We start from the raw sequence: 16016 nt of genomic DNA on the forward strand, positions 1-16016 counted from the left end.
GTTACATGTCTGAGGAGCGAGGTTCACATTCTTAGTGGTTACATGTCTGAGGAGCGAGGTTCACATTCTTAGCGGTTACATGTCTGAGGTGCGAGGTTCACATTCTTAGCGGTTACGTGTCTGAGGAGCGAGGTTCACATTCTTAGCGGTTACATATCTGAGGAGCGAGGTTCACATTCTTAGTGGTTACATGTCTGAGGAGCGAGGTTCACATTCTTAGCGGTTACATGTCTGAGGAGCGAGGTTCACATTCTTAGCGGTTACATGTCTGAGGAGCGAGGTTCACATTCTTAGCGGTTACATGTCTGAGGAGCGAGGTTCACATTCTTAGTGGTTACATGTCTGAGGAGCGAGGTTCACATTCTTAGCGGTTACATATCTGAGGAGCGAGGTTCACATTCTTAGTGGTTATATGTCTGAGGAGCGAGGTTCACATTCTTAGCAGTTACATGTCTGAGGAGCGAGGTTCACATTCTTAGCGGTTACATATCTGAGGAGCGAGGTTCACATTCTTAGCGGTTACATTTCGGAGGAGCGAGGTTCACATTCTTAGCGGTTACGTGTCTGAGGAGCGAGGTTCACATTCTTAGCGGTTACATGTCTGAGGTGCGAGGTTCACATTCTTAGCGGTTACATGTCTGAGGAGCGAGGTTCACATTCTTAGCGGTTACCTGTCTGAGGAGCGAGGTTCACATTCTTAGTGGTTACATGTCTGAGGAGCGAGGTTCACATTCTTAGTGGTTACATGTCTGAGGAGCGAGGTTCACATTCTTAGTGGTTACATGTCTGAGGAGCGAGGTTCACATTCTTAGTGGTTACATGTCTGAGGAGCGAGGTTCACATTCTTAGGGGTTACATGTCTGAGTGAGGTTTACATTCTTAGGGGTTACATGTCTGAGGAGCGAGGTTCACATTTTTAGCGGTTACATGTCTGAGGAGCGAGGTTCACATTCTTAGCGGTTACATGTCTGAGGAGCGAGGTTCACATTCTTAGCGGTTACATGTCTGAGGAGCGAGGTTCACATTCTTAGTGGTTACATGTCTGAGGAGCGAGGTTCACATTCTTAGCGGTTACATGTCTGAGGAGCGAGGTTCACATTCTTAGTGGTTACATGTCTGAGGAGCGAGGTTCACATTCTTAGCGGTTACATGTCTGAGGAGCGAGGTTCACATTCTTAGCGGTTACATGTCTGAGGAGCGAGGTTCACATTCTTAGCGGTTACATATCTGAGGAGCGAGGTTCACATTCTTAGTGATTATATGTCTGAGGAGCGAGGTTCACATTCTTAGCAGTTACATGTCTGAGGAGCGAGGTTCACATTCTTAGCGGTTACATATCTGAGGAGCGAGGTTCACATTCTTAGCGGTTACATTTCGGAGGAGCGAGGTTCACATTCTTAGCGGTTGCACGACTGGCAGCAGCATCCCAGTGCTTGTTGTATGGCACTGAGACCGAACCCTAGAAGATCTGTGACTGGTGATAGCGGAGTTTTATGTGTTTCATTGCGGCCCCAAGTTTATATCGCTTGAGGTTAAGTAAATGTATGAAAACAACAAGGTTATGGAAGTCCTGGATAATGTGGTGTTAGGAGGAGAAGACCACTAGTGGTCAGCACTGAGGTTGTGTTACGTGATGTTGCTCCTTGGTGTCAGCCCTCCCTGTTTGTCCTTGGGTGTGATAAGCTCGTTGGGTGAACTTCTAGGAGCTCATTAAGGCAGCAATTAAAAGGGTTAACCGAAAATAAACAGTGTTGGGAAACTGTGATGATGGTCACGTGGATGGCTGCAACCATTCAGCTGTTCTCACTGAAGTCCACTGTGAAGGCATTGGGGAGCAGACAGATGGACAGACATCCAGGGAGGAGCAGAGCCAGCGGGGAGCCGAAACACAGGAGCTGCAGCCTAGCATAAAGTTAAGTCTGGCAAACAGAGGTGGGAGAGATCATAACCGATCTGATGAAGTCCGAAGTGAAGAACATTCCCACTTATGAACTGACTGCAGGTTGACGCCCCCTTGGCAAGCCAATGACTGATTAGTAGATTGGGTGCCAGAACTAGCGGCTGGTATATCTTAGTAATGGGAAGGAGGGCAGCAATACATGGAGGTAAGCAGTTTAAAGATTTACGGGGTCATTTATTGTAGCTGGCCAGCTAAGACCTGTCCTAGGTTGCTAGTATAGCTTATATGTGTATACAGCTAGACCTGCCAATAGCCTTAATACAGTTCCTATATTTATGTGTTAAAGACAAAAGCAGAGTTACAGTGGGATGCGAAAGTTTGGGTAACCTTGTTAATCGTCATGATTTTCCTGTATAAATCGTTGGTTGTATAAATATATCATATAGGAGACACACACAGTGATATTTGAGAAGTGAAATGAAGTTTATTGGATTTACAGAAAGTGTGCTATAATTGTTTAAACAGAATTAGGCAGGTGCATAAATTTGGGCACCACAAAAAAGAAATGAAATCAATATTTAGTAGATCCTCCTTTTGCAGAAATTACAGCCTCTAAACGCTTCCTGTAGGTTCCAATGAGAGTCTGGATTCTGGTTGAAGGTATTTTGGACCATTCCTCTTTACAAAACATCTTTAGTTCATTCAGGTTTGATGGCTTCCGAGCATGGACAGCTCTCTTTAAGTCACACCACAGATTTTCAATTATATTCAGGTCTGGGGACTGAGATGGCCATTCCAGAACGTTGTACTTGTTCCTCTGCATAAATGCCTTAGTGGATTTTGAGCAGTGTTTAGGGTCGTTGTCTTGTCGAAAGATCCAGCCCCGGCGCAGCTTCAGCTTTGTCACTGATTCCTGGACATTGGTCTCCAGAATCTGCTGATACTGAGTGTATTCCATGCGTCCCTCAACTTTGACAAGATTCCCAGTCCCTGCACTGGCCACACAGCCCCACAGCACGATGGAACCACCACCATATTGTACTGTAGGTAGCAGGTGTTTGCCCTTGGGTAGGTAGCCCTTGTTATGGCCAAATAACTCAATTTTAGTTTCATCAGAAAAGGCTTCCTCTGCATCACTCGCATACGGCATCTCTTTGTGTAAAGTGCGCCGAATGGTTGAACGATGCACAGTGACTCCATCTGCAGCAAGATTATGTTGTGGGTCTTTGGTGCTGGTCTGTGGGTTGACTCTGACTGTTCTCACCATTCGTCGCTTCTGTCTATCTGAGATTTTTCTTGGTCTGCCACTTCGAGCCTTAACTTGAACTGAGCCTGTGGTCTTCCATTTCCTCAATATGTTCCTAACTGTGGAAACAGAAGCTGAAATCTCTGAGACGGCTTTCTGTATCCTTCCCCTAAACCATGATGGTGAACAATCTTTGTCTCAGGTCATTTGAGAGTTGATTTGAGACCCCCATGTTGCTACTCTTCAGAGAAAATTAAAAGAGGAGGGAAACTTACAATTGACCCCCTTAAATACTCTTTCTCATAATTGGATTCACCTGTGTATGTAGGTCAGGGGTCACTGAGCTTACCAAGCCAATTTGAGTTCCAATAATTAGTTCTAAAGGTTTTGGATTAAATAAAATGACAACAACAGTGCCCAAATGTATGCACCTGACGAATTCTGTATAAACAATTATAGCACACTTTCTGTAAATCCAATAAACTTCATTTCACTTCTCAAATATCACTGTGTGTGTCTCCTATATGATATATTTAACTGACATTTTTTATCGTAACAACCAACGATTTATACAGGAAAATCATGACGATTAACAAGGTTGCCCAAACTTTCGCATCCCACTGTATTTACTGTGACATCATGTTTTTGGATGTCATATAACTGTTATATTTTGTGTTCAAAGAAGCAGAAAAAGATAATATGCCTTTAAGATTCATTTTGTAATGTAAGGTAAACTCAGTGACACAGCAGAAACAACAGAAAGCATAGTGTTAATCTGTTCTTGCTGGGCAGAAGTCTAGATCAATCACAGCCAGCTTCTCACACAGCAAGAGTTTTCGCCAATCACAGCCAGCCTTACACACAGCCTGTCTGGGAATTCCTCTAGCAGGAGCTGCTAGAATCATTATTTACCAGAGACAGGAGCTGAAGAGACATTCACTCCGCTGAGAGCTGTGTTTTTATGGAAGCAGAGAAATAGGTATTTAAAACAGTTATATAATTGTTCCTACTGTTAATATGTTCCTATACTGTGCCATACAATAATACAATCCATACAAATTGAAAAAGCAAACTGTAATCTGCAGTAGAACTATTAGTTAGCCCTCAGAGAAATCATAAAGTGCTTAAATAACTTAAAGTGAGAGCACAGATACTCAAGAGAGAAATATATCCACCATTTTATGTTGAATGACAAGATTGAACAGTTGAACCACCATCTTATGCATACCGCCATTTTGTGATATCTTTTCAACACGTGTTTTGTACATGGACTATCTGCTGCGGAGGCGGCAGTGTTATATATGAAAAAAAGTTACTAAAGAAGTTATTTCAAGCATTTGGTGTGCTCTTTAAACCTACTGTTTCCATAGAATGGCGAAAGAGGAATTACAGAGTAATAGACAGTCTGGTTAGACTAAAAGTCAGAGATATCAAAATTCTTCTAATGCCAAAGTGCAAAATGCACTTCATATTGCTGCGCCTGCCACATTTATGACCAGTTATACACCACTTTTGTGGCGTATATCTGGTGCAGATTCTGTTGCACGCCATGGTGCGCAGAATCTGTGACTTATTCCCCGCTCACGCCAGGTTTAAAAAAGTGGGCCTAGCGGGGAAGGGGACGGGCCGTCTCATTCATCATTTTCTACACCTGGTTTAGACGTAGAAAATGGTCTAAATGTAAGACAGTTTAGAAGCTACATTTAGAAGTGGAGGTAGATGTGCCGAAGTTACGTAGAGGCCGGCGCTGCTTCATAAGTTCGGCGATCCACCTGCAGCTATAGGGGATATCAGGACTGGCATCTAAAATGCCGGTCTTAATAACTGACCCCCTTAGACTCTAGATGTAGTCTATAGCGGTGAGGATAGTAACTACTGGACTTCACTACTTCTAGAACAGGGATGCCCAACCTGTGGCCCTCCAGCTGTTGCAAAACTACAACTCCCAGCATGCCTGGACAGCCTACAGCTATCAGCCTACAGCAGGGCATGGTGGGAGTTGTAGTTTTACAACAGCTGTAGAGCCACAGGTTGGGCATCCCTGATCTAGAAGATCTACAAACTGTATAAGATGCAGATTAGTGTTGATCGCAAATATTCTATTCGCTAATGTTTATCGCGAATATCGACGCTTTGAGAATTCGTAAAGATGTAGAACATAGTGCTATATATTTGTAATCGCGAATATTCTATTTTTTTTTTTGCAGTAACCTCCTTTCTTGCTTGTGGGCCAATGAGAAGGCTGCAATATCTTTGTCTGAGCTTAGCAACATCCCTAGCAACCAATAGGAAAGCTGCACCTCCCCCTTACTATATAAGAACCTCCCCAGCAGCCATTGTCTAAAGTTTTTTTGCAGTTCTGAGAGAGAGAGCGGTGACATTGCTGTGCTCTGTGCTTTCATCTGGATCCTATTCCTTATCCAATTACATTAGATAGTTAGTTAGTTATTTAGTTAGTTAGCTGATATATATAATACAGATAGTTAGTGGGAGATAGTGTAGGTTATATCCTGATATAGTGGAGCTGATAGGGTCCAGTGCAGGGTGTTAGGTAGTGTGATAGGGATTACTGTTTCTCTGCGGTCCATACATACAGCTACAGACATAGCGCTCTGATGTCACAACAATACTTAGTGCACCAATCAGCAATATCTACTCAGACCTGATAAAATGTGAAGTTGCACGTATTGCGCAAAAATATGTGCATCATTAATTGCTGATTTGTGCAATCGCAAAAATAATGACTGGAGATCACGAATTCTAGAATTTGCGAATTTATTGCAAATACTAAGCGAAACATTTGCGAAATATTGCAAAAAAAAATATTTCCTATGCCGCTCATCACTAATGCAGACATTCACTGCGGGCCTGCGGCCATAGTAATGTGTGATATTACTGCCTTGGGAGCCATCTACATGAGCAGATACACGGGGCAATGATCAGGAGCAAACAGTTTATTCCCGACCATTGGCCACTCGTTAGCTGCAGTTATCTGGAGCAATGATCGCTGCTGTTACTACGATCGTTCCTTCCCATACAGGTTCATGGTTTGTCAGCAGCAGACAAACGAGGATTTTCTGTGTCCATTATCAGGAACGAGCGTTCACTCCAGTCACCGGTCTGATCATCTGCTCATGTAAAAGGCCCGCGAGGTACCTGAAAGCCGAATCACGGGTCTCCTGCGTTCAGGCGTCTACTTCTTCTTTGCTTTTGATTTGCCTAGGAGATTCTTAATGACAACGGGGTTATGCTTCTCCAAAATCTCAAGTAGCATGTCCTTTTCTTCCAAGTCCAGCCAGGAACTGACGTATCTGTAGAGTTCTCGCATTTTGGCCTGGCTGGTCTCTTTTTTCACAATGACATCGTATTGCTCCTGTGTCAGTAACTCTTTCTGCATCAGATCATCCAGAACCGGCTCCACGTCTGTGATCAGCGTTATTAGGTTGGTTCGATTTTGCTTCACAAAATGCTCCTCATCTGCAGTAAATGAAGACAGAAAACATCATTACAAAAGGCTGGCAAGTTTTTTTTTTCATTCTGAAATGTATTTCTTATTTATTTACGTGTAAGGTTTTTTTAAAGTTTTTTTTTGGGTGCTGCGTATAGAGATGAGTGCGTCAGTCATATGAGTTTTGTGGGAAATTTTATGTATTCAGACATTTACTCAGTGGTAGAGCCCGCCCACCAAACGTAGATCACCTCTTTGAGAAGACCACCCCCATCTAGACTAATTTTTTTTCATGATGGATTTTGAATGTTACTATGTTCTGTGTATTTTGGCATCTTACTTGAGAGAAACACCCCCAAGAGCCCATTTTCCACTGTCATTTTGGGTGGTTGTCTCAAGGACGCTGACTATGTAGAATCTGATCACAACCAGACATGCGCTTTCGGAGCGGTCTGGGCTCTGATGCTGTGTCCTCCTAGGTCTGTGTCTGATGGATTGTCCCGTCATGTCTCTTTCCATCTACGTTCCTATCTCTGGTCAAAAACCATTAAATAAATAAAATGCAACAAAACTTCAGAAATTGTGAGGATATTCACAAAGGTTCATTTACTGCTTGTTGATGGTTGTTGTTAGGGATGAGACCTGAAACATCCGAAGTCGATTCGCATAAAATTTTGTTTCAATACTGTACGGAGTGAGCGCAATTTCTGAAGTTATTATGCAAAGTCTCGTGAGACTTCGCAAAGTAATAAATTTGGCTCATCGGAGCCAATACATTCTAATACTGTACGGAGCGCTCGCTCCATACAGTATTGAAACAAAGTTTTATGCGAATCGACTTCGGATGTTAAATCCGAAGTCAATTCGCTCATCCCTAGTTGTTGTGTTACTTTCAGTTTTACATCTTTCCTGCTTTTCTCCTCTCTCGTTCATTTCCAGTCCTCAGCTCCACCTGAGGTCTCCACTTTCACAGCTGGCGTCCCTGTGGTTTTAGACTCTGCACAGACATAAGAGGGACCTGACTGACACGCCCCATGAATACCATTGTCATCCTCATGGCAGCTGGCTGCTTCTCGTCTTCCAGCAGAAGAGAATCTGATCAACTTTTTAAAATTCAAATGAAATAAAATGTCCATAATGTGAACATTACTCAAAAACAAGCAGTCCAGTCCAGTACCCCCCCCCCTCCCCCAATGCTCTACATAGCTGTTCTTACCAGTTTTTTGTCTTAGTCTTCTCTTCGGTTTTACATCGTCCCCTCTTTGCTCCTCTTCCACTCGTTTACGGTTCACAGCTCCACCTGAGGTCTCCGCTTTCACGGTAGACTTTGTGGTTTTAGACTCTGCACAGACATGAGAGTGACGCCCCATGAATAACATTGTCATCATCACCGTAGCTGGGTGGTGGTCATCACCCAGCAGAAGAAGTTAAATCTGATGGAACTTTTTAAAATGAGGGCGGGTTTACACGCTGCACTGTAAAGCCGATTGTCGGGAAGAAAGTGTTCCTCGCTCAGGGGAGGAGATGTGCAGTGATCTCCTTCACAGTACGAGGATGAGGGATGGCTATTGTGATCGCTCATCCCTGTACAGAAGCATTGTTTCTTGTCGGCAGATCGCTGTTTAGACCATATGAACTACTGCCCAGAAGCCATGATCGGTGGTGTCTGCACGAGCGACAGGATCACCCGATGATCGAGCATTTCGCTGGTTCATCAGGTCATCGGCAGCACATTTACACTGCATTTTGTCGGGAACGAGCGTTCACCGGGCAGTGTAAATACTTTTGCATGTAATTAAAATTGAGCATAGCCACCAACTTATTCAATAAGATGGTTCTGTACAGCGCCACCCATGAGTTGTTCTTTTTCTTATTTTTTTGTCCTGCTCACTGAGATTGCCGCACATGCTCAGTTTCATCCTTCAACTGCCCCCTGAGCTGTGATAGGGAGAGAGCTGCAGCTGAATGGACATGCCCACTGAGCTGTGATAGGGAGAGAGCTGCAGCTGAATGGACACTCCCCCTGAGCGGTGATAGGGAGAGAGCTGCAGCTGAATGGACACACCCCCTGGGCTGTGATAGGGAGAGAGCTGCAGGAGAATGGACACGCCCCCTGAGCGGTGATAGGGAGAGAGCTGCAGCTGAATGGACACGCCCCCTGAACTGCAGCAGAAAAGATGCCTCTCTTGAGCTGCCAGCTAGATATCAATCCAGCAGGACAATGAATGGGGAGATCTCTGGATCCATGTGAGGTACAGGGCTGGTTCTAGCTTTGTTAGCTTTGTTCTATATGATGTCTGATTTTCATGTTTTACATTAATCATGGGAGAACCCTTTTAAGAAATGGAATCCAATTTCCATAATGTGAACATTACTCAAAAACAAGCAGTCCAGTCCAATACCCTCCAGTACCCACCTCCCCCAATGCTCTACATAGATGTTTGTACCAGATTTGGGTTTTCTGCCTCTCTTCGATTTGATGACCTCACACGGTTGTTGGCTTTTCCCCGATGGACACCCTGCAGCGCTCTCCGCTTCTGCACCAGCTTCCCCCCTCTGGTCTGTTACGTTGGCCGGGCCACCACTCATCCGAGAAGCTTGTACATAGAGTTGAGAAAAAAGAAAAACACAAGAACCTTGAAGTCACTTCATAATACAAAAAAATTATGAAAAAATGAACAGTTTATATCAACAATGAGTCGTCCCTTATGACCCAAGCCTGGGCTTACAACTTCATGTAACGGAGAGGATCCTCCTGGAGCTGCTGGCGTTGGGACATGACGTCCCTCGGCTGCATGTTTGTTGTGTTAGGGCCCTTTGACACAGGATGAGCAGGAGATTAAAGGGGTTTTCTGGGATTTTCATTAATATGAGATCGGTGGAGGTCCTGACTCCCAGCATCCCTGCCGATCAGTTGTTTGGCTCCGGCCTCCTCACAACATGCCAAGCACAGTGCCATCCATTTGGTAGTGCCTGTGCTTGGTATTGTATCACAGGGCCAATCACTTGAATGTCATGTGACCAATGACCATGATGTCATGTGACCTAGGAAGAGGCAGGAGGCTCACGGAGCACCACAATCTCTTCATACAGCTGATTGATGGGGCTGCTGGGAGTCGGAACCCCACCTATCACATACTGATGACCTATCTTGAGGATAGACCAGGGATCAGCAACCTTCAGCACTTCAGCTGCTGTGACACTACAACTCCCAGCATGCACACTTTCTTGGCTGTTCTTTTAACTTCCATAGAAGTGAAAGGAGGGAGTTGTAGTCTCAGAGGAGCTGCAGTGCCGAAGGTTGCTGAGCTCTGAGATAGGCCATCAATATGAAAATCATGGAGGACCACATTAATCCCTTTTTTCTCTGTAGGATTTCTCCAGAACTGTCAGGATCATGCAGATGGACAGTGAGGGCGACTGTATTTCTTGCTCAGTTTTAGCATTCATTTCTACATCTTGTGTTCCTTTCATCTTGACTTGAGGCCTTAAGGCCCTCATAAAATTGTTCACCTTTCAATGGATGGGTGGTTGTCCACGTGTCCCCCACTCTGCGTCTCCTCTATGACCAGTGGACGCTCTTGGACTGGATGATATCTATGGTTTTGCTTCTTACCTTCTCTGAGTTCTTTCTCCAGTTCTGTCCGGATCTGATTTTGATGGCTGTTCTTCAGAGCTTGTCGGACTTTAGCTGGTCCATACCTGTTGGTGTAGATTCTCATGATGAATTTGGCCATCTGCTTTGGAGTTTTCCCTTCCAGATGTTCCCTCTGGATTTGGTTGTATCCCCTAGGAGGCTTAAGGTCACAGAGGGCTACAACAAAGTCTTCTAAGCCGGCCTTTGACAGCTTTTTCAGGTGTTTTGTCAGAATTATGACGATATTAGCATTATCTTTACCCATAGTTGTAGAATTAGTGAAATCCCTGAGAAATAAAGATTCTGTGAGCGAAGGATTTACTTGATATTTCCTCTATGAAAAAATATCGGTTAAAAAAACACAAAAACTCTGTTTTTATAAAATCTGTAAGTTCTATTTCAGATGTTAAACCATCTTTAATTTTCAGGTTAATGAAGTTCAGAGACTAACGGGAGATTTATCACAATCTGTGTAAAGTAGGACCGGCTCAGTCGTCCATATCAACCAATCAGATTCCGCCTATTATTTCCTGAAGGAGCTCTGAAAAATGAAAGAAGGGATCTGATTGGTTGCTATGGGCGACTGAGCCGATCCTACTTTACACCAGTTCTCATAAATCCCCTCTAAGACTTTTTGTCTTTTTGGCATCTGTATAGAAAAGCGGACAAACGTGGGGAAGGCAGCACTCCGAAGAAGGTGAAGTTTATTCACCCAACATCAGCAACGTTTCAGCTGCTCAATGCAGCCATCCAAACATGGAAAACAATCAAGTATATATAAGTGAAGCTTAATTAACATCAATTAAATAATATAGAGTCAAAACGCATCTAATATCATCCACAAAATAAATTACAATAAGGTGAATGATAAAGAAGTGTAAGTCCATAAGTGCATATAAAAACATTAATTCTCCCAATCACTGATCATTAAAAACAGCTGAAGAGAACACATGCACACACATACAGGAATGTATACATGCACATATCTGTGAATACATGCATGCACAAGCATGTGCACCTGTGTGTAAATGCCCACAAACAAGTGAAGGACTGCATATGGAGGAACAGTGATTATTCTGAGGACTGGCAATTAGATGGTTAACAATTCCAATGGTTATAAACACTGGCAGTGTGCTGTAAATGGAGGCGCTTGTTGCTGTGATGTATTCCTAGATTCAAAGTATAATAGAATTAGGGATATCAGTATTATTACCTGAGGCTGTAAATCCACGTGCGTATAGCGCGTTTTTCTCAGCTTGTGTGACAAAAAAGGCGCGCTCTATGCAGAATAAGGAAGAGGAAGGGACTCAGCCTGGGAGATGGGACTGTATGCTGGGCAAAGGGCGTCAGCGGGGGAATTCCCTTAGCTCAGGGAGCAAGTGTCAGATCACTGCTGCTTAGAGAATGGAGATAGTTTGTTGCAATCTTAGTCTACTTTCACACCTGCGTTAGGTGCGGATCCGTCTGGTATCTGCACAGAGGGATCCGCACCTATAAATGCAAAAGCTGGTATCCGTTCAGAACGGATCCGTCTGCATTATTCTGTCCAAAAAAAGGGCTGTTTCACACGAGCGGATGCCGTGCGTGACATCCGCTCCGTGAATGACAGCCAAGCCCCACTCCGGAGAGCAGAGACCCCGAGCAGTAACATGACTGATAATGCTCCGCGCCTCTCTGTGATCTCTTTACTACGAAATCACAATGACAACTTTATCTCCCTGTGATTTCGTAGTAAAGAGAGGCACGGAGCGTTATCAGTCATGTTAATGCTCCGTGCTTCTGCAGTCTGCATCAGGTCTTGGCTGTCATTCACAGAGCGGATGTCACGCACGGCATCCGCTCGTGTGAAACAGCCCTAAGTCTAAGTGTAAGTCAAACGGATCCGTCCTGACTTACATTGAAAGTCAATGGGAGGCGGATCCGTTTACAATTGCACCATATTTGTGTCAATGTAAACGAATCCGTCCCCATTGACTTACATTGTGTGTCAGGACGCATCCGTTTGGCTTTGCATCGCCAGGCGGACACCAAAACGCTGCAAGCTGCCTCCAGAGCGGAATGGAGGCGCAACGGAGCCAAACTGATGCATTCTGAGCGGATCGTTACCCATTCAGAATGCATTGGGGCTAAACTGATCCGTTTGGGGCCTCTTGTGAGAGCCTTGAAATGAATCTCACAGGCGGACCCAGAAACAGCAGTGTGAAAGTAGCCTTAGATTACCAGCATAATGCTGCTGCAGCAGTAACATATGCTAAAATTGATGCAGCAGCATTATGCATAAAGCAATCTTTAGTTTCTTCATATACTAGTGTTTTCCTTGAGTTTTTTCCTTAGTTATGGCTGAACACACCAAAAATTAGCACCAAACACATGTATATATAAACATGAAAAAGTCTTTATTGACTTAATTTACAATGTATAAAAATATACTTTGTAAAAACAGCAGCAAGGAAGGGGAAACCTTCAGTGAGGAAAAATCAACCCTAGAGGAGGCTGATGGGTCAACACACGAGGGTATACACAGGGTGGGCCATTTATATGGATACACCTTAATAAAATGGGAATGGTTGGTGATATTAACTTCCTGTTTGTGGAACATTAGTATATGTGAGGGGGGAAACTTTTCAAGATGGGTGGTGACCATGGCGGCCATTTTGAAGTCGGCCATTTTGAATCCAACTTTTGTTTTTTCAATAGAAAGAGGGTCATGTGACACATCAAACTTATTGGGAATTTCACAAGAAAAACAATGGTGTGCTTGGTTTTAATGTAACTTTATTCTTTCATAAGTTATTTACAAGTTTCTGACCACTTATAAAATGTGTTCAATGTGCTGCCCATTGTGTTGGATTGTTAATGCAACCCTCTTCTCCCACTCTTCACACACTGATAGCAACACCGCAGGAGAAATGCTAGCACAGGCTTCCAGTATCCGTAGTTTCAGGTGCTGCACATCTCGTATCATCTGAAGGCAATCGTCTATGCTGTGAAGATAAAAAGTTGGATTCAAAATGGCCGACTTCAAAATGGCCGCCATGGTCACCACCCATCTTGAAAAGTTTCCCCCCTCACATATACTAATGTGCCACAAACAGGAAGTTAATATCACCAACCATTCCCATTTTATTAAGGTGTATCCATATAAATGGCCCACCCTGTAGATTGCAGAGAGAAGCCACACACAAGCAGGCCAGTAAGACAATAGAACCTATCAGACATAAAAATCCAAAAGTAAGGCATAAACAGACCTATGTGTGGAAAGAATAAGCAAATAACTACCCAAGAATGCGTGTGGAACCCTCAGCCGCCTCCTCCCGATGTCGTTTCGCCAGTAACACCTGGCTTCTTCCGGGCTTCTTCCAGTAACACCTGTCTTCTTCCGGGGAAGTTTCTACGTATCCGCTTGAATTGACTAAAGGGTATCTTGTTCTTCCATTTTTTGTGATGAGAGCTTTGGTAGTCCAGGTAGCTTTTTTTTTTTTTTTAGAAATTTATTTTTAATTTATTAAATAGTACAAAACAATATAAAATTAAACAGTACAAAATCTAATTTTGTACACACTATCCAAAACATTCGTTATGGTATATTAAATGACAAAATAAACACAAGCAAGCCAAAATATACAGTATTTTTCGCCCTATAAGACGCACCTAGGTTTTTGGGGAGGAAAATAAGAAAAAAAATTTTTTTACCAAAAGGTGTGCTTTTGGTGGGTTTGGAACTAATGGTGGTCTGTGGATGGCACTATTACTGGGGATCTGTGAAGGACACTGTTATGGGGGGATCTGTGGATGACGCACTGTTATGGGGGGATCTGTGGATGGCACTATTACTGGGGATCTGTGAAGGACACTGTTATGGGGGGATCTGTGGATGACGGACACTGTTATGGGGGATCTGTGGATGGCACTATTACTGGGGATCTGTGAAGGACACTGTTATGGGGGGATCTGTGGATGACGCACTGTTATGGGGGGATCTGTGGATGGCACTATTACTGGGGATCTGTGAAGGACACTGTTATGGGGGGATCTGTGGATGACGGACACTGTTATGGGGGGATCTGTGGATGACGGACACTGTTACGGGGGGATCTGTGGATGACGGACACTGTTACGGGGGGATCTGTGGATGACGGACACTGTTATGGGGGGATCTGTGGATGACGGACACTGGATTGGGGGATCTGTAGATGACGCACACTGTTATGGGGGGATCTGTGGATGATGGACACTGTTATGGGGGGATCTGTGGATGACGGACACTGTTATGGGGGGATCTGTGGATGACGGACACTGTTATGGGGGATCTGTGGATGACGGACACTGTTATGGGGGGATCTGTGGATGATGGACACTGTTATGGGGGGATCTGTGGATGATGGACATTGTTACGGAGGATCTGTGGATGACGGACACTGTTACGGGGGGATCTGTGGATGACGGACACTGTTATGGGGGGATCTGTGGATGACGGACACTGTTATGGGGGGATCTGTGGATGACGGACACTGTTATGGGGGGATCTGTGGATGACGGACACTGTTACAGGGGGGATCTGCGGATGACGGACACTGTTACAGGGGGGATCTGTGGCTTGCACTGTTACAGGGGGGATCTGTGGCTTGCACTGTTACAGGGGGGATCTGTGGATGGCACTGTTATATATGTGCCATCCACAGACCACCCACCCCATAACAGTGCCATCCACAGACCCCCCAGCCCATAACAGTGCCATCCACAGACCCCCCCCCCTTAACTGTGCCATCCACGGATAAGCCCCCCCCGCCGCCGCCCCCCCCAGTATACAAATATAAAATGTCTTATTCAATTAAAATGTATTACATATGCCCCCTCACTCCTAAATTCCTAATAGTACCTTACATCCTATTCCTAATAAGTTCTATACAATGCCGGCAGGCAGGCCGGGCGGCCGGCGCGTCACTCACTGACGTCACTTTCCTGCGCCGCCTGCTTCATTCATAAAGTAGGCGGCGCAGGCACGTGACATCAGGAAGTTACGCTGCCGCCCGCCCGGCCTGCCTGCCGGCATTGTACAGAACCTATTAGGAATAGGATGTAAGGTACTATTAGGAATTTAGGAGTGAGGGGGCATATGTAATAAATTTTAATTGCATAAGACATTTTATATTACTATACCGGAGCGGCGGAGCTATAGTACACTGACTGCACCGCCCCGTCGCTATTCCCGGCCCCCAGCTCCTCCTCCCAGTCCCTCCCCCGGCCCCCGCTCACTCGTACATCGCATCCAGCGATGTTAAACTGTCAGCATTCGCCCCATAAGACGCAGTGGCATTTCCCCCCCATTTTTGGGGGGGAAAAAGTGCGTCTTATGGGGCGAAAAATACGGTAACATTTTACTCAGAGCTCTGTTCCTCCACTGTTTTAATCCCCTACCCCCTTAAATCCCCCCCCCCCCCACCCCATGATGTTTGTCCTGGTGAACTCCATCAACAAGCCCCCTAAGGGGTTCATATTATTATTATTTTTTTATCTCTCTAAAATCCGCAGCCTCTTTTCTACATTTCCAACAGTTTGATTCTCGTTTTTTATAGATCTTACTTAGCAGTAATGGGGTCATGTATGTTCTATGGATAATATTAAAATGGATTATCCTAAAGTTACTGGAAATCGTTATCTTTTTTGTGTTTTTGTATATATTTCGCCATTCTAATGTGTTCATTTTTCCTCACTATTAAACTTTACTACCTTACTCAACCCCTTCCTTATTATCCTATAAACTTGAGAAGTAGACACCCTAGTT

At 44.4% G+C, this 16016-nt stretch overlaps 1 protein-coding gene across 1 annotated transcript; it reads right to left on the minus strand.

Moving 5' to 3' along the window:
* Positions 1-5938: 5938 nt before the first annotated feature.
* Positions 5939-11472, minus strand: LOC121007900. Its single transcript, XM_040440174.1, has 5 exons — positions 11445-11472; positions 10211-10518; positions 9042-9191; positions 7811-7936; positions 5939-6623 (listed from the first exon to the last, which is right to left on the minus strand). The coding sequence occupies exons 2-5, from the start codon at positions 10494-10496 to the stop codon at positions 6340-6342; spliced, it is 846 nt and encodes a 281-aa protein (XP_040296108.1). The 5' UTR covers positions 10497-10518; positions 11445-11472; the 3' UTR covers positions 5939-6339.
* Positions 11473-16016: the final 4544 nt, after the last annotated feature.

The sequence above is a fragment of the Bufo bufo genome, chromosome 7, assembly GCF_905171765.1.
Source record: "Bufo bufo chromosome 7, aBufBuf1.1, whole genome shotgun sequence".
NCBI lineage: Eukaryota > Metazoa > Chordata > Amphibia > Anura > Bufonidae > Bufo > Bufo bufo.